The sequence below is a fragment of the Anser cygnoides genome, chromosome 21 (genome assembly GCF_040182565.1).
Source record: "Anser cygnoides isolate HZ-2024a breed goose chromosome 21, Taihu_goose_T2T_genome, whole genome shotgun sequence".
NCBI classification, from domain to species: domain Eukaryota; kingdom Metazoa; phylum Chordata; class Aves; order Anseriformes; family Anatidae; genus Anser; species Anser cygnoides.
The window spans coordinates 2394355-2413297 of NC_089893.1; the positions used below are offsets into that span (position 1 = coordinate 2394355).

General features: G+C 46.9%; 1 protein-coding gene across 1 annotated transcript; it reads left to right on the top strand.

Annotated features, from left to right (window-relative positions):
• Positions 1-265: 265 nt before the first annotated feature.
• On the top strand, positions 266-6185 carry REXO2 (RNA exonuclease 2). The gene is made up of 7 exons (XM_066981157.1): positions 266-424; positions 534-617; positions 838-915; positions 2905-3016; positions 3776-3884; positions 4229-4282; positions 5755-6185. Exons 1-7 carry the CDS (start codon positions 293-295, stop codon positions 5882-5884), a joined length of 699 nt encoding a protein of 232 aa, XP_066837258.1. The 5' UTR covers positions 266-292; the 3' UTR covers positions 5885-6185.
• Positions 6186-18943: the final 12758 nt, after the last annotated feature.

The window sequence follows — 18943 nt, forward strand, 5'->3', positions numbered from 1 at the left end:
TCCTTCTGGGGGTAGAAAGCAAGACCCGACGAGGCGTGTCTTAAACTAGAAAACCACCTCTGCCACCGGGGGCCGCCAGCCCCCCGCTGCCCCCGGCCCGCTGCCGCCATGGCCCCGGCCGCAGCCCCTCAGCCCCGCCCTCCGCTCCCGGCGCACCCCGCGCGGCCGTTGCTCTCGGAACTACGCCTCCCAGCAGCTCTCGCGCTCGCCGCCCGCGCTCGCCCTGGGGCCGCCGCCGCGGGGCCTGCCGGGAAGTGTAGTTCGGCGGCGGCACTTTGCGGCCTGGCCGGCGATGCTCGGCGGCAGCCGCGGTGGCCTCGGTCGCCTGCGGAGCTGCGCCGGGCGGCTGTGGCGGGGCCGGCGGCGGGCGGCGGCCATGGCCGGCGGCGGCATGGGGCAGCGCATGGTCTGGGTGGACCTGGAGGTGCGGGGCGCGGGGGGGCGGCGGCGGGGGGGGCGGCGGGGGGGGGGGGGCGCGGGGCGGCGGCGGCGGGGGTCGGCGGCGGTGACGGTGCCGCTCCCCTGTGTGGCAGATGACGGGGCTGGACGTGGAGAAGGACCAGATCCTGGAGATGGCCTGCCTCATCACCGACTGCGATCTCAACGTCCTGGCCGAGGTGAGCGGAGCGCCGCGAGCGGCCTCACGGAGCCCTTCGGGCCCCCAGCACCGGGCCGGGCCCCCCCCGCCCGCTGCCCGCAGCGCCAGGCCCCAGCGCAGCCCCTCAGGCCGTGAGGCCGCTGTGCGGGCGGCGCCGCGCTCCCCGCGGCTCCGGGATGCCAAACTTCTGAACAGTCCCGTCAGAAAGACTTGCTTACCTGTGTTTTCCCTCCCTGCAGGGCCCCAACCTGATCATCAACCAGCCAGATGAGCTGCTGGATGGCATGTCCGAGTGGTGCAAGGAGCACCACGGGAAGGTAACCCTTCTAGAGCACTCACGCTACGAGTCCCATTTCTTTATAATAATGGCGTAACTCAGAGTTACTAGTTGCAGTACAGTCATCTAAAAAGGGACAACAACTGTGCTGAACGATTTTGCAATCAAACAGAGGAGATAAAGAATGGGAGGCAGTAAGTATCATCCTTATCTTGTACCAAGGAGCCGATGTACAGCATTTTACCCAAGGTGTCACAAGTCATCCATGGCATAGGTGCAAATTACATCTGTGTATCTGTAATCACCATCCTGTGTTGGAACTGTCAGACTGTCCCGAGGTGGCCTGTGCATAGTAGCTTGGCTTATAATAAGTTTGAATAGTGCTGGAAGCTACTTTCTGAGAAAAGCATCACCGAAGGCCAACAGTTAACAAATCCAAGAGAAGGCTTGAGCAGCAACAGCACACAGGAAAGCTGCAGACTGTAATACAAGCCTTGGTGGGTCTTGGAATAGGACCCGTCACCCTGATATGTGCCACTGATTCTCACGTTCAAAAGTGGACACTCAGCATTGTGCCTTTTGGCGTGAGATTAAGAAGCTGGGTTCAGTTCCCTGCTCTGCATGCTGAGCTCTGCCATGGCTGGACTCCGCAGGAGTCCCAGTCCCTGTGCAGGAGTGGGCTGGGTTGCATGGACTCCTCTGACAGATCCTTGTGTTGAAGCCTGTTCCGTGTTGCATAAAAAAATGCAAATAATGATTCCGATACAGAAGACGACGTGGTGTAAAATCTCAACTAAAAATAACTACAAGGTTGGTGTAGAATAGGCCAGAGCTGGCAAAATGGTAACTTACCGCTGAAAATTAAGGTCCTAGTAGAATTAAACAGACCTATGTACTGTAAACATTGTTATTTTTGCCTGTGCTTGTCAGCACTGTAAGCCTAGTTTATTTTTTTCACTGAAAACTTAACTTTTGTAAGAATAGATTAGTTTTCAGTCACCAAGGAAAGCTTCCTCCTTGCCTGTAGCAAGAAAGTGAATGGATTTTCCAATCCCTGATTACAAATTTAAATTCAAGGTAGTTTTCAATTAAGTGCTGAAGTTTTAAGACACTCACAGCCCCTCCTTCCTCCCCCCCTTTAGCATCTTACTCTCCCTGGGAAGGATTAGTAAGAGTTTGGAAAATGAATATTAATCTACTGTGATGGGAGCTTTTCCCCTTCTGCAGCTGAGGACACAAACTCAACTTCAGTTCACAAGTGAATTGAAGATGGTAGCATTCGTTATCACTGCTCCTGAGGAGCTACTTATTTTTAATTGACTAAGAAAAGAGAAGCAATTAGAATATAGATGAAAATGCAGCCACATAATGAATTTTTTAACCACCACTTGGATCTGTCAAGTAGATTTTTGCAGCACAGTCATGGAAATATATAGCATAGCCAGATGGAAAAAAATCACTGAGAACACTTAGAGCAGATCTGACATTTAACTGTTGAAAAAAAGAAGGATGAAGCTTTTCTGATTTATAGTTACCTTGATAAACACTTCAGCCAGAATTCTGATTATTTCTGTTTGTTTATACATACTACTCTGGGCTGGGGAGGCAAATGCCTCTCATTAAACAGAAATATAATATTCTCCTGGATCATGTGCATGCAGGTGTATAAACGAGGCTTGCATAATGTGTCAGTAATTGAGAGTAACACCCTATAAAGTATAGCAACAGAGAGGAAAATCACAGGAGAATCAGTGTCCTTAGGACTGTTCTATGATCGCCTTTACTTGTGATGGTTTGTGTCTCGTGAGTGGTGCCCTGAAAGTCAGCAAGGCCTCCTTATGGAGGTATAAAGGCGATTTGGTTTCCCAGAATACCTTAAAATACAAAGTGAATTTGTACTCTTAATACTTCTGGGCATGCTGGGGAGCAAGCAGTACTTTACTGGTTGATCTTTTGCTGTTGAGCATTTCTAGAAATATCTTTGATGGTAGCATATATATAATTTATGACGAATGGCTCTTTCTTGCAGTCTGGCCTTACTAAGGCTGTGAAGGAGAGTAAAATTTCATTGCAGCAGGCAGAGTATGAGTTTCTGTCCTTTGTACGACAACAAACACCTCCCGGTCTCTGTCCTCTTGCAGGTAAGATGTGTTCTTTCTTAATAATAATAATAATGTCATCCCTCCTGCAGTTCCCAGCTGGATGCTGAAAGGCCAGTTGATGCACGTGGCAGGGATGCTTTAGTTTTCTGTGCAGAGATCTAACGTGCGAATCAAAATCTGCTAGTAGAAAAAGGCATCATCTGTTCTGCTGATTCCCTAAAGCAAATATTGCACGTTGTTACTGCAGGAAACTTAAGTCATTTTTAGCATTAATGTTTCATTGTACAGTTACAATTGGGAAGGGCAACTTAACTGCTAACAGCAATCTGTGACCGTAAAATCTGAACAGTAAACTGAAGTGTCTTTTCTTCACTGTGCGTATCAAATGAAGCACCAAATGTGAATCTGCCAAATATCCTGTTACCTGGAACTAAATTCAGGACATTCACGTACGGCTTTAGGATTATGGCTAAATCAAATTAATACTTATGCCTATTTTCACTTGGTGAAAAACCTGATGCTTTTGTAATTCTTTGATACTTATCTGTGTGACAGAAATTGTAGTAACTGAAGAATTAATATAGGGATTATGTATTTAAACCATGTGTGATCCTGAAATGAAAATCTGACAAACCTTTACAATCATATTTGCTAGAAAATGAGTTATATGAGCTGCCCGTGAATAGCTTTTTCATACCCTATGATCTTTTCCAAGCATGCATAGCCTGTTTGTAGTTTAGATGTTCACAGTAGCTTTGCAATGTCTTTGAAGAAACATCTTGTTTTGTGTCTTTGTAGGTAACTCTGTTCATGCAGATAAGAAATTTCTTGACAAATACATGCCTCAGTTCATGAGGCATCTTCATTACAGGATCATTGATGTGAGCACTGTCAAAGAACTTTGCAGGTAAATATTCCCCAAATTGAATAGTTCTATGAAAGATAATCTAGGGAAGCCTGTTAAGTGGCACTAACATGCGCTCTTCTAAAACAAGGTTAAGGGCTGCTGGGAGATGTGTGTATGCAGCCGTCTCATTCTTTCATCTCTTCTGTTCAGGCTGATGGACAGAATGAACCATAAAGTACTCAGGGAGTGATGTACTCTGCCATTTGCAGCACTTTGATTCACAGGGTTGTGGCTTCTCCATAAGAACTTCTTTCACCAATTGTAACAAACCCACAGCAGCCACTGGACATGTTAGTGAATCCCAATTTCCTTTTTAAATGGTGTTTTTTTTTTTCTGCTTACAGACGCTGGTATCCAGAAGAATATGAATTTGCACCAAAGAAGGCAGCTTCTCACAGGTGAGGTTCCTTGTTATAACAAAGTAGAGCTTGTCATGCAGGAAACATGCTCCTCATGAGCAGAATCTGGCGCTGTGTGCTTCCTTTGATTCCAGGCATGTTTGTTCTAATGCAGAAGACAGCAGAGGTTGTATGATTGTGCTCCCTGTCATATAGTTTGTATTCTCCAGTCAGAAGCCTGGTTATTTTAAGGGAAGGAGTTATAAACATACACAGAATCAGAAATTTCCTTATCTGTTCTGATTCACTTTGTTTACTGTTCAAGCCAAGATGCTTGTTTGGCAGCGTAGATACATCTATCACCTTTTAGACATCACAGTGAGAAATCACGTGAAAAAGCTAGCTGAACAGTGCTTTTTTCTGTCCTTGAATTGGGCAAAGTTGTTCATAGACAAACTAAAATTGGAAGACTGCACAAGGGGAGATAAGAGTTCTGGTCCTGGCTATTTCCAGAGCTTGTAGTATGTCAGAGAGCTTGTTCTGCTTTCTGTGAAAGGATTTCGTTTTGAGTTATGCTCCTGCCGGCATCTGAGATGTCCTTAAAAGTTGAACTTGCTTTGAGGTTTTGGAAGAAAAGATGCTATGTAGTATTAACAATTTTTAGAAAGCCACATTTTCTAAGATTTTAAGTTCTTCTGTATAGAGGAGATGGTGGGTCTCACACAAATCCCTTGGGATCCATAGGCTTTGGTAAGTCCGTATGCACAGTAAGTGCATCCATTTTGCTCTTTCATCTGCTCAGACTAAATGTGGAAAAAAGAGCAACACACCTACGCATTGAAATGTCTACACTGGACTTTTTGTAGGCATTACTTGGTACTTCTAGCTATGACTTTCCTAAATGACAGTGGAAGGAAGTAACTGCATCTTTACCTCTTTGTTCTGACATGGCCTTGTTAGGCAGGAGAGGAGGTTCTGGTATAAAAGGAGAAGGAATGACTTGTAGAGATCTTGGTGGAAATCACAGGTAGGTGTGCTGCACATTTGAAAACGTGCAGTAAGATTACTACTTCTGCACAGACCTTACAGTCCAAGCAGGCAGAGCATGGTAACAAAAAGTACTGGGTCAAAACAAGTCAGTCACCCTTGCTCATGTAGAAAGCAGATGACTGGCCAAAGCAGGAGCAACAAACAGGTCTCCTGAGTCCTTGTCTCTTTGTTGTCTCAGATTAATAGTGAATTGTTTTTAATAGTTGAAGCTGTAGAACCTGTTGGCTTTCAAGAGCTTGTATGTCGCGCAGTGACAAACTGATAAGCTGGACATTACTCCCTGGCACGTCAGTGCTGGTGGACTTTTATTGCTTTCCACATACCCAAGAGTAGCGAGGGTTGTTTTTATTTCTGACAGATTTGTGATCCATGCATATCAGTGTTTTATTTCTCACAGCCTGGAATTTTTTAGAAGCATTAGAATCCAGATGTAGTTGAAGATGTGTGCAGGCATTTTGAAACCCTCCTTAATTCTCTTTCAGAGCACTTGATGACATCAGGGAAAGCATCAAAGAACTTCAGTTCTACAGAGATAGCATCTTCAAGAGGAAAACGGATGAAAAGAAAAGGAAACTAATAGAGAATGGAGAAAGTGATAAAACTGCCAGCTGATTTCTCATCTTACCAAGCCATCCCATAGCACATACTAGATGTATCTCCTGTTTCTTTTCTGTTTGCCAGTCTTTTGAGAAGCTGCACCCTTATGTTACCCTGTTTCTTAGCAGTTGATAAAACACAGATGGAAGTCTGAGTTACTGCTTCTTTTCTGTTTGAGCGAGAAATCTACTACTCAACTCTCAGCAGCTTCTTTGTTTGTACGTACTAGGTAAAATACGCTGTTTGATACTCCTCTTCCTCTGGTTTTAGATGCAGTCTTTCACTACACAATAAAAACAGTTATGTTGAAGGATGATATTTTCATACAGTCTTTCTTTTATGTGAGACATACGTTGGGTATGTCAAGATGCTAGGTGAACCAGCCTCTTGTAAACTGGCAAAAGAAAATGCTATTATTTTAATGATATGGTAATCATATGTACACGTTTTGTTGGGGGTATTTAACACGAAAGTCCTTTGTGCAACACGTCCATTTAGAAACAGAATGAAAGTTGCACATCAATAGTACAGTGTGTTGGGTATCAGACACTTTGGGATCAAGGCACTGCCATCTTTTACCCCTCTCCAGCTAACGCGCTGTAATTCAGGTAAAAAAATCTGTCTTCAGTTCCAAGATGAACACTGGTTTGCTTGATAAAACTACCAAGTGGGCAGTACCTGTGTGCAAAGGAGCTGTGTGAGCCACTTGGTTTGTGAGCAAGCAGATGACATTTCAATTTATAAATAACTCTTTAAGTGCTTCAGGTCAGGATAGAAGGTATTGATATGACAGCTGGATCAGCTTTTAATAATCACTTTGAAAACGCCTAGCCTGTAACATTTGCGGTTTTCACAACATATTCATGAGACTAGGGAACATGAAAAGTTTCTTGTATGATCTAAACTGATCTGTGGATCAGATTTATGGAGAAGGTATTACTACTTCTCAAATGCTTCTTGGACTGTGGTCCAAGAAAACTTACATATAAAAGGAATGTGTGCTGGGAGAGGGACCCGAACTTTTCTCTGCAAGCAATACCATTCAGCAACACTTCAGAACATTAAAATTAAAGCAAAAGCATTTAAAAAATATTCTGTTTTGTAACAGAACCATGATATACTGCTCAAGGGGTAAGTTAACTACCCAGCTGCATGCACAGCCCAGGCTCAATGCATCTGACAGGCGAAACTACTGCACTGGGGAGCCCAGGGGGCAGCCAGCCCCCTGCTGAGCACCTCAATTTCATGCTGCCCTGGCATCGTCTCTGTTGCTGCGTTTCTGAATTGGTATTAAGCATCTGAGAAGGCGAGTGGAACACTGCAAATTTCCTGAGGCAGCAAGTTACAGACAGAGCTTCAGCATTCGTGGTAGCCATTCCTACCTCGTCCATCTCCACAGATGGCCTCAGCAACATCCGAACTACTGGTCATGCATTGCTGTGAAAGCTACCTGCACGTGCAGAATAAAAAAACGGGGCTGCACCTTCACACACTCGTGCCTGTTTCTTGTTTCCTGCTCATTTTTTCCTTCTTTTTCCCCTTTTCAATGCCACTTATGACATCTGATATTTCCATTACTCCCTTGGCAGTGTGAATGAATAGGTTAAAAGCTTGCTAAGCAGTGTACAAGGTTTACTAGAAGCGCATGAGGAGTCAAGTTGATGTAACATGAGCATTATGTGTTCATTAAACCATTTTGTTCATTCGTCTTTTTAGGATGGAGCCCATAGCAGCAGGTTCATGCTCTAATTGATGGGGAGGAACACCCACAGTACAGTGTTACAGTACTAGAGAATGAGTGCTGGTCAATTTGATCAAAGCAGCAGAACCAATTTGTTTTCAAAAGAAATGTGTCTTCTGACTTCTATTTGGCCAAATTAAAAAAAAAAATAAAAAACACAAACTCATCAACTGTTCTACATTAATTCATCAAAAATGCAAAGGGTATCGTGGAAAGAAAGAAGCACATAGCCCCCCCACTGCTTTTGGAAGAGTCAGTTTTCAGAGATCTCCATTTCCCTGCTGCAGCCTGGCCTTGTACTACAGTCTGTACTGATATGCTGCTACTGAAATAATACGAGAAGGCAAGATTATCATGTTTACTTTCCCACACAGAACAAAAACCTGTTGCTTTTCTGCTCACACTTTGTAAGCAGCATATGTTTTACATATTGGCCTTTTATAAGATCACGTCTTGAGTCATCTGAATATAAAAATGTCCTTTCATACATTGCAGACCTACGTATAACACCACAAATATCTTATCTCCTATGCATATGGCAAAAATGTCAGATTGCTGCAGAGACGTACTCTTCATTTTAGTTAAACATGACTGTCTGATGATTCCACACCGATACCCACTCAAGACTCATTAATATTAACGTGACACTCGCTCTGTTGCTGTTCGCACAGGGCAGGCACTCTGTCGGTGTCCAGGTCACCGGAGCTGCTCCAGGAAGCCCACGAGAGCTGCACACACCACCGGGGCTGCCCCTCTGGGCCCCTGCCCCGCTGTGCCTGCCTGCTCTCCCTGCGTGCCAGCAAGCTTGGCAGCCCCTGGAATGGAGCAAGAGGTTCCCCCCCATGCCATCATAAGGTTGCATCCTTGCTCCCCCCATGCCATCATAAGGCTGCATCCCTGCTCCTGTGCTCCTGCAGCACCAGGAGGGGCACAGGGCAGCCGCAGGGGCACCTGGAGGTGACAGCAGTCCCCTTTTCTCCCACACCAAACTAGGATATATGGAGCAGAGCTAAGTACAGACAGGCAGAGGACTGGTTCTTTGAGCACTGCCTACTGAGCACTCGCACTCCCCACTTTACCAATATACTGGCTCAATTCAAAAAAAAAAAAAAAAAAAAGCACCATTTCTGCTGTTTGTCCTGCAGGAACGCTAATCCTGCTTCTGGTGCCAAAAAAAAAAAAAAAAGCCAACACACCAAATGCTGATTCTCAGAAAAAAAAATGTCTCTCCTGACATCCAATATCTCCACAGCTTGGAGGTGCTGGTGCTGCTGGTTTCAGCACAGAGAAATTTAGCCTGAAGCTACAATTCAAAAACAAAACACCTTCAATAAACAGCACAGAAACCCTCCGAAAGCCACAGTCATAGTGCTCCTCTGGCCGAGGAGGCCAGGGCCAAGGTGCGGCGGCGCAGAGCACAGCGGCTCCCTGCAGGGCTGGGGGCGAGCACTGACTGCGGCATGCCTGCAACCTGCCGCACGTTGCGGCCACCTCCCAGCCTCTCACTGCCGCCTGGAATCTCCGCAAGCCTCTGGCAATGTTCTGGATTCACTTCTAATAGAAGTAGTTGTCAGAGAGATCCTTTTCAAAGTCACTGGGATTCGCGTACAGCTCACGTTAGACCTTAAGCCCCCGGGCACACTCCGAGGCTTAACACGGGGCCACGTTTCCTTGCTGGTCTGGGCGCTCGTGTAATTTAGCGTGGATCCTTACAGTGAAACCGGGTCCACCCGAGCACCTGCCGCCAGCCAACAGCCCACTGTCTGCTCATCGGTCCCTTGCTGGCCACCAGCAGAAAGTCCTCTGCTGGGGTGGGAGAGCAAAGGAGAAACTGCAACTGTGCCCTCATCAAACGGATCCAACTTAAAAGCCCAAGATTCACTGCTAAAGCTTTTGATTCAGCAAGAAACATAGCCTTAAGTGCGAATGAATAAATAGCAGCTTTAGAGCAAGAGCTGCCATTTTCCCTTGTAAAGCCTAAGGGTGAGATTAGACTGAGGCCCCCGGCACGTCTGCACGCCTTGGAGGTCCACGCGAAGCCCCTCTGAAGCCGGCGGGGCTGGGCACACCAGGGCGGGCAGGGAGCTGGGGCGGCTGTGCAGTGGTGTGGGCAGAGCGGGCAGGCTGCCTGCGGCCGGTGCACGAGGCGGCTTTCTGCACCGCCAAACACGCTGGGCACCTCGCTGCCGTGGCTCACGGGTTTGTGCACCTCACCGGCTCCAGCTGGAGACTGTGGACGTCTCACCAGCCCGGCCCAGCTCCCACCAGGGCAATGACAAATCCACACAGACACCAGTGGCAACAAGATTTGCTTCCGAACACTTCAACGTCTCTGTGGTCACCTGGTAAACCAGAGTGCGAGCACTGCAGGAAGCAGTTATAATGGAAGTGAATATTTATGGGCTTTGGGGCTGAGGGGGGCCACTCCTATAGTCTAATCTGATTTACTGCTTAACATGTCAGAATATTGCACCCTCTCACTCCTCTGGTGCAGGGAGTTACTCATCCTATCCATAATTTAACACTACAGAGCCCAATAATGCACTTGAATTAAAGCTTATCTTCTAGGAATCCATCCAATCTCCACTTGAAGACAACGGTGAATTTATCATTTCCTTTGTTAAAGTGCTCCAGTGTTTAATTACTCTTATTGTTATGAAGGTGTGTGTTATTTCAAAGTTGCATTTTTCTGTCTCAATTTTCCATCCCCTGGTGGGTTTAGGTCCCCATCCCCTAACAGAAGATCCCCCCCATATCGGGTACATTCTCCAAAGGCAGGCTGTACATGTTCACCTTGCTGGAAGAATGGGGAAGAAATGGAAGAAATGGGAAGAATGATCTGGATAGGCTGGAGCGATGGGCTGAGGTCAACTGCATGAAGTTCAACAAGGCCAAGTGCCGGGTCCTGCACCTGGGGCACAACAACCCCAAGCAGAGCTACAGGCTGGGAGATGAGTGGCTGGAAAGCTGCCTGGCCGAGAAGGACCTGGGAGTATTGGTGGATAGTCGGCTGAATATGAGCCAGCAGTGTGCTCAGGTGGCCAAGAAGGCCAACGGCATCCTGGCCTGTATAAGAAGCAGTGTGGCCAGCAGGTCGAGGGAAGTGATTGTGCCCCTGTACTCGGCTCTGGTGAGGCCGCACCTCGAGTACTGTGTTCAGCTTTGGGCCCCTTGCTACAAGAAGGACATGGAGGTGCTCGAGCGAGTCCAGAGAAGGGCGACCAAGCTGGTGAGGGGTCTGGAGAACAAGTCTTACGAGGAGCGGCTGAGGGAGCTGGGCTTGTTCAGCCTGGAGAAGAGGAGGCTCAGGGGCGACCTCATCGCTCTCTACAGTTACCTTAAAGGAGGCTGTAAAGAGGTGGGGGTTGGTCTGTTCTCCTACGTGCCTGGTGACAGGACGAGGGGGAATGGGCGAAAGTTGCGACAGGGGAGTTTTAGGTTGGATGTTAGGAAGGACTTCTTTACCGAAAGGGTTATTAAGCATTGGAACGGGCTGCCCAGGGAGGTGGTGGAGTCACCATCCCTGGAGGTCTTTAAAAGACGTTTAGATGTAGAGCTTAAGGATATGGTTTAGTGGAGTACTTAGTGTTAGGTCGGAGGTTGGACTCGATGATCTTGAGGTCTCTTCCAACCTAGAGAAATCTGTGAATCTGTGAATCTGGGATGCTGTAAGTCATCACTGTTTTTACAAAATATGTGTGTTTATTCTTCCCTGAGAAGTAGCAATAGTTTTAAATTAATAACAGAAAAATGAACTTTTATTTCTATCATTGGAATCAGTTAAGCAGTAAGTCCTCACTGCAGAGGTTTCACTGTGAGATAATTGACCATGTGTGTTATTTATTCTGCATGGAAAATGAAGGTACAAGTATCTTCAAGTTCACTTTTCACAAGGAAACTCCACTCACATTAGGGGTTGTTGTCATCAGAGCACATCATTCCAACATTTAAGCCATTTTTAATACTTTTGAAGTGGTAGAAATGTTTTCCTGGAGTGCAAGTTTCCTGCTGAGTGGCATGTAGGGAAATAAAAACTCAAACCGTGGCTGTTCTTGGGAGCTTCCAGCCCACTGTGGCTGCACGCAGCCCTGGCCGAGCATGCTCCAAGCAGAGCTCCGAGCCCTCCAGAGCCCCTTCAGAGCCCGGAAAGGCCCCAGGAGCAGTGGGTGGCCGGGGCTGCTCCCTGTGCTGACAGGCAAGGTCCTGGGCAGCACATCAAAAAACATCTTTTGACATTTTCATTAAGGAATTTTAAAGAAAAATTGAATGAGATGTAATGAAAGAGAAGTGCAATCCAGGGCGCATAAACCAGGTCCTCTCCTTGCTTGCTCTGTATCCTGCAAACAGCTTTCCACCCCTCGCTCGGTGCCTGGAGCGCACAGCCAGCCAGGCTGCGGTGACAGCAGCGGGCAAGGGGACACGGGCAGGGTGGGAGCGCAGCAGCCCTGGGAGGAGCCACAGCCTTCAGGTGCTCTTTGTTGCTTTGGAGATATTCGGAAGCCAAGCTTTCTTTTCAGCTGAAACAAGCCTCTGTAACCAGCACATGTACAAGCTCCTTCGGTCCCTCTGAAGTGCGCAGCGTTTAATCTACCTTCTCATTGCTGAATCACTCAAGATTACTGCATGGGTACGGCTGGCAAAGAGCAACTTGAAAAAGGCCAAGCCTACAGATTCCCAGCCGCCTCTCGCTCACAGCCATTACCCACAACCCCTGAAGGCACCCCTCCGTTCAGGGACCCCACGTCCCTCCTGGGTGAGCTCGCCCCGGCACAGCACGCGCATCGCCCTGCTGCAGGCAGCGCTCCCAGGGCCCCCCGTGCCCACGAGCAGCTGCGGAGCCCCGCACCGCACCGAGGGGCCTTTCCCTCCTGGCACGGAGTGCTGCCAGCGGGCAGGGCCATCACCCGGTGCAAACTAGCCCAGTTGTGACCATAGGTGGCTCCGATTTGCCGAGATGCGCAAATTCACACAAATCACACAAGAAAATGGCCGTTTTGCTGACGCTTTGCATAAAACAACAATTCAGGGAAAAGACAGGAAACCAAGCAAAACAGCAGACCCCGTAGCTGAGAAAAGGAGCCGGAAAGACTTACACGTACAAGTACTGCTGCTTTACCTCGTGGTGCACTGAGAGCAATGAGCTGCCCCAGCACGGCTGTGGTTGTTGCGGCAGGAAGTTTCAGCACAGCTGATCCTTGCCTGGCGAACTAAAACCAAGAAGGGTGCAAATGCACCTCATTACAGCTTTTATGAGCACAGCTTGGCAAGCAAAACGCTACGTTTAGACCAGGCCAAAGCAGCGTATTTTCATAATTGCTGAGCACGTTCAGCCTGCAGCATCCATCCCCTCAACGTCTTCCCACCTCCCGCCACGGTTACTGCCTGCCCTCCCCTGAGATGGCCCAGATAAAAAACCTACCAGTCTATAAAACAAAAGGGTATAAAAAAGCACACAGGGTGTATGCATCCCTGTTTCATTTTTATTATCAGTATTAATAATAATGACCATCCAAGGCTTTTCAATCGCTCTTATTATTTGAACACCTGCTCTTCTCAACGTTGGAATGATTGTTATTTGAGAGAGGCAGTTAAAATGGTTAATGGTGCAAATAAATGAGTCTTTCAAATGTCTCTCTCCTTTGTCACCAATTCCTGGTTAATTTCTAGGCGATGTAACTGTTCTTTTTATTTACTGTACGCTGGTACAGAGGACCTGCAGTCGGGCTCAGACACAAAAGGGGCATCCTCTGCACCTTCAGCAGCACAGCTCTGGTGCTGCTGGCCCTGGAGCCCTGGCAGGGCAGGGACCCTGGCACCTGCAGCTCCCACTCTGCGAGGGATGCTGGCAGGATGCTGTTGACATCCTTGTGACGACCACATGCTGATGGAATATGCTCTGTCTTTGATTTTCATTTTGTTAGTTTCCCCTTTCCTTACTTTGACTTATTTTATTGTGACCTACTTCTTCTTTTCATATTTTATTCTATTTAAAGAGGCTTTTATTTTTTCTTGAAACATTTTTTAAGGAAAATATACCATCTGTGTTTATACATTTTTAAATATTGTTTATTCTAGCTTCTGAAGTAACTGTAGTGTATAAAGGATTTTTATCCCATTTTCTTGTATTATGCAATAGCTTTCCTGTTTTTAAACACTGGCATCTTTTGAGGTTCTGATTTAGCACAAATTTGTTATGCATCTTGGCAAACCAGCGATAAAACCCACCAAAGCACTCAATTCTCTCTTCACAGTGGGCCTGATCCCCTCGGCCCAATGTTTCCCTGTCCCCGGTGAGAGGCAGGGGAGCCCCACATCCCCCCCAGCGCAGGACGGGCTGCTGAGCTGCCGCCTGCTTGTCCTGGGAATTTGAAAACACCAAATATCAAACGCATCGGCTTCAAACAAGGTAACAGCAGCTCTCGCTGGAACACCGACTCTGGAGCGCCTTGATAACGTCTGTGGCTTTCACAGTCATCATTCTCCTATTGAAAATGCATCTCTCTCCTCTGACTGCACAGCTTCCATGCAGGAACAGGAGAAGGAAACGGTGTGAGCCACCCCTCTGCACACACCTGCCTGACAGCAGCTCTCCTTTTGTGAATGGCACCATTTATTTTGATAGTATTATTTACATGAACATTTATGTGCATAACACTTTGAAAGCTCAATCAATATAACCCTTATCATTGCAGAGGTTTTGAATAATAAAACAACATTTTGCACTCACAGTCTCATTATTTATTTAATCAAAGTGCTTTATGAAAAATTACCAACTGGTTGAAACATTTACTTGCTTGTAAATGACCAACAAATGAGACGCAACCAAGCCTTGTACAAGCTGCCATTAAAGTTATCTCTGCCAAAGGAAAACTTTCTGGGCTATTTGGCATTGTGTGTCCATCCAAGAACCTACATTAGTTTTAAATTATTCTGGTGTAAATGAAGGTAAGAAATGAGTTGAAATGAGCGTGTGCACTATTTCTGCCCTTCCCTTGGTCTTTCATGCTGTATGGAAGTTTAATCACACAGCGTTACTTGCAGAAGCCCAACACTTCAGTCCAGAGGCTCTTTTGTAGAGATGATAGGGAACGCCATCAAACATTCCTTTTCATCTTTCTCTCTCATTTCTTTAAAAGGCAAATGGAACGCAAATGACATAATATATAATGCATCCCTTTGGTTCCTGCCAATGTATTTTAGGTGTAAGAAATGATAAGGATTTCTGTTTGTTTACTTCCAAGTGAATTCAGAAAAGTACATCTATGACTTTGCCTGGAGACATGAAATGCAGAATGAGGACCCTGCCCAAGAGCGCAGGAGCCAGACTGCGGACTTTAAATCACAGCAAAATTGTCTGCTGCTTCATTTGAAACAGAAATCTTTATCTGTCCTACACTGATTGCAGCTGAGGCTTCTTAAGAGACTCAGCACTGAGGCTGTCTCACGGTCCATGAAAGGTGCCAAGCTGCCACATTGGCATTCCAGCCCAAGTTCAGAGCCTCTGGATATGGCAATGTGAATAACAGTGTATTTTTGGACGTGGTAGTTAAAAAAATTACTTGAAGGCAAATATAGAGTGTCTGGGTTTTTCAATTTAATTTAATAAATTTTCTTGGTTCCAGTAATTATTTATTTGAAATAGGAATTTGCCGAGAGGCCTCAAGTCCTTTTAATACTATATTAATAACGTAACCGTGGATTAGTGATACAATTCTAAAGCAAGTTTAAAAAAATGCATCACTTATTCTGTTGAGGCTTTAAAGCAATTCTGGCCCTGAATGTACAATTGTTCCAGGTGGAAATGCCCCCCCCCCCCTTAATGTCACCAAAAGATGCAGTAGAAGTATGATCCTGTTCTTAAAATAAGCAAACGGGGAAAAAAACAAAACAAAACAACAACAACAAAACAAATGAACAAACAAAAAACAACCACAAATGTCCCAGCAATAAGCAGAGGGCTCTCAGGAGTTCAGCCTCTCCTCCCCATCTCTGAGCGAGTGGCTTCTCTTCGGCTAACATCATCTCGTTTTTCCTACATGCTGCCGAAACCGCGCGGTGTCCTGAAAGCACCTGGCAGCAAGACGGGCGGGGGGGGGGGGGGCTGCTGCCAGAGGGGCTGAGTCTGATTTAGGCATTCTGAAGGTTTTGAAGGGAAGGAAAGCCAAACCCCGCTGCTATCGGGACATTTCAGCTGCACCTTGGAAACGAACGACGAGGCACTGCCTGCCTCTGGGATGTGCAGCCATGGGGGGCTCTGCTACCTGCCCCCTGCCCACCAGCTCCCATCTGCCAACTGCCTCATGTCTGCTTTGTAAGTTTGTCCAAGTGGTTGCCAAAAGCCCACCAAGCGGCCTGAGCAGGAACCTTGCTCCCGCTCCACCGAGGTGAACAGCCGGCACGCTCCCTCGGCACGGGGCTCCTTGCAAAATCGGCAGCAGCACACAGTGCCCGGCGCAGGAGGGTGCTGATAAATAACTACGTCTGCTCTGAGCTACTTTTGTTTCCTGTTTTCAGAGGTAAGTCAACATTTTTCCCCACGCTCTATCAAACTCTAATTATTTATGTCTGGGAAAAACAAAACAAAACACAAAACCAGAACATTTGTTGACTTGCTCCAGATCCTATGGGAAGCTTTCAGTACAGCTTGAAGTTGAATCTCTCTTTAAAATCATAAACCAGCTCTCTGCCCACTTCAATAACAGCACCACCTTCCTTCTCATACACGACCAAATTCAAGTTTTATCAGACACTTAAGCTGAATATTTTTCTTCACGGTTTTCTCAATCAACACATCAGCATCCCCACAAAGCTGACGGCACTGATGCAGTTTCCATTAGCTGGGTTTCATGGGGAGCAGATGCTGAGGACGTGGTGCACGAGACATCCATAACAGCCCCTCCTGCCTCATGATGCTGCCCTGAACGCTGCCAGGGGACCCTGCCCATGCCTTCATGACATGTCCCATGTCCCGACATCCTGCCAAGAGTGCCACACATCTGGGGACCCATGAACATGAGCACTCGTGCTACGAACGCCTCCTCCCGCCAGGATAACCGACCTCTCCCTGCCCGTGTCAGAGTGCAGGCTAAAAATTGCTGTCCATCAGCATTACTTTCATTTCATTTTGAATGGAAAGCCTCTTTTCAATGCTGTCTTCTAGCCTGACAAAAGAAAAAATGAAAGCTACAAAACGTGCGTTTTTTCCTTTTAGCTTTCATTTTTGCCCCCTTAGCCCTACTCTTCTGCTCTCCTTTCTTCCTGTTGCAGTTCACTGTTGCAAATGAAAGGAAGGGTGAGAAAGGAAGAAAGTGGAAAAAAATCGTTTTGGTGTTTGGGGAAGCATTGGTCATAAGTACTTCAGTTTTTAAAAGCTGTTCTGGCCTTTTTTTTTTATTATTATTGTTATTATTATTTTTTTATTGTTGCTGGCTCTTGGAGCTGCAGTGCACTGAGCAGAGATGCTGACAGCGCTTCTCCGGAGCAGGGCAGCAGCTTTGCCAGCCCTGTTCTGCCCACTGCTCTTGTCCCACCTGAGACCACATCATTGCCCCGGTGCTGTGCTGCAAACCTTTGCAGGGAAACCTGCTGCCTGCTCGCACAGCGCCTGCAGATGATGGAAGGATCTGAACTGGCACAAGTCTGGCGCCAGCCACCAGCAGATAACCAGCGACAGGGGAGCAGCGAGAGGCCACGCCAGCCCTGCGATGCTGTGCAAGCAGCCAGGCAAGGCATCCATCACCTGGCACTGTGACAGGGGTGCTGATAAGCTGATGTCCCCGTCCAGCATTAGAACAAGGTCTTCCTCTGCCTGTTGGTGATGCTCTGGGTTTTCTGCTGCACAGGCTTTCCATCAGTGAGGGCACAGGAAGATTCCCACATAGAGGAGAAGGGAGGAAAACTCCATGGGAAGACAACCTCCAGCTTTCCTGGGAGCACAGGCAAGTGACAGAGAGCATGTTCCCTGCTGGGTTAAAGCAGCGCTTCTCCCAGGTCTGTTGGGACATCATCATTTTCATCTTTTTAGGATCTGTTGCAAACATTTACCATTTACGTTGCAAAACACATGCAAATAGTAAGTTTCATTCTGCCTTTCAAAGCTAATGTGGCAGCAGGAATGGCATGAATTGATACACACCAGGTGGCCAAAGCCCACAGATCAAGAGGGAAACTTAACGTGTCATCAGAGAGAAACAAAACTGTTTTTATTTTGACTGACTCCATGTTGCAAATAACACTGCTATGATTCCCCTCTGAATTCCCTGTTTTCCCTTGCTTGACATGCCCCTGGCCTCCCACTCTAGCTCATCTCCTCTTTTATTTGCTTCTGCACTTGGAACAAATATTTTATGCATGTTTATACAATATTTTTTTTATGATCCAGTCTGTCACTGTATTTCCAAAGTAAATGAAATATGGCACAGCAGTTTTATGTACCAGGGTGAAATCCATTTAATACGTATGTAAGGCCACCTCCTTGGACAGCAAGTCATATAAATATAGTTAACAGCACATTAAAATCTGTTTACTGCAGAAAGCAAGTTTGTTTTCCAGTTCACTGTTCAGAAAAAGAGTCCCTGCAGCTAAAGCTAGCACCATGCTAGTGACTTCTTCACTTGGGAGCTCCTTTACAGACACAAGACAGCTGAGTTTCCATGCCAGCACACAACGGTTGTCTGTCCATCCATCCCCCACCATCTCTCCTCTGCCTTTCCACGTTCCTCTCAGTCCTTCGTCCTCTCCACACTGTGCTACTTGGGTGTAAACCATAGATAGGTGCAAATGAGAGAAAATATCTCGTGCTACAGCAAAGCAAACGAAGAGAGAACTAGACCCTCAAATGTCTCACTTAGCTTTGCTTCAGGCTGGCCCACTCACATTTTTTGTTCCCTCAGAGAAATCTCTGTGACCCTTTCCCCCCCCAAGCACAGCAACCAGCTCAGCCCTGATTTTCATGAAGTCCTTGTTGCATGCTGACAACCCTCAGCATCGGAGTGGCACCGCCATCATTAAGACAGGCTAAGAAACGGCAAAGTCCTGAGTAAAATCCCTGGCAGCTCATTTAGACAAGGCTGGATGGCTGCACAGGGCTGCTGCAGCCCAGCCCCAGGCACCACAGCCGGTGCTGCCCACCAGCTCTGGCCACCGCTGCAGAGATAACAGGGTCTGCAGTAAGGGCTCTAGCCTGGCTGCAGAGAACCTGGAATATAAAACCTTCAGTTCCCCCCCTCCTCCTGCTGCTGTTGATGATAGCCTTTTACTGGAATAACTCACTGATGCTGACAGATAAGCTTTTAGGCTAGTGAAATCTCAGTGACACTTTAAGTGCCCTAAAT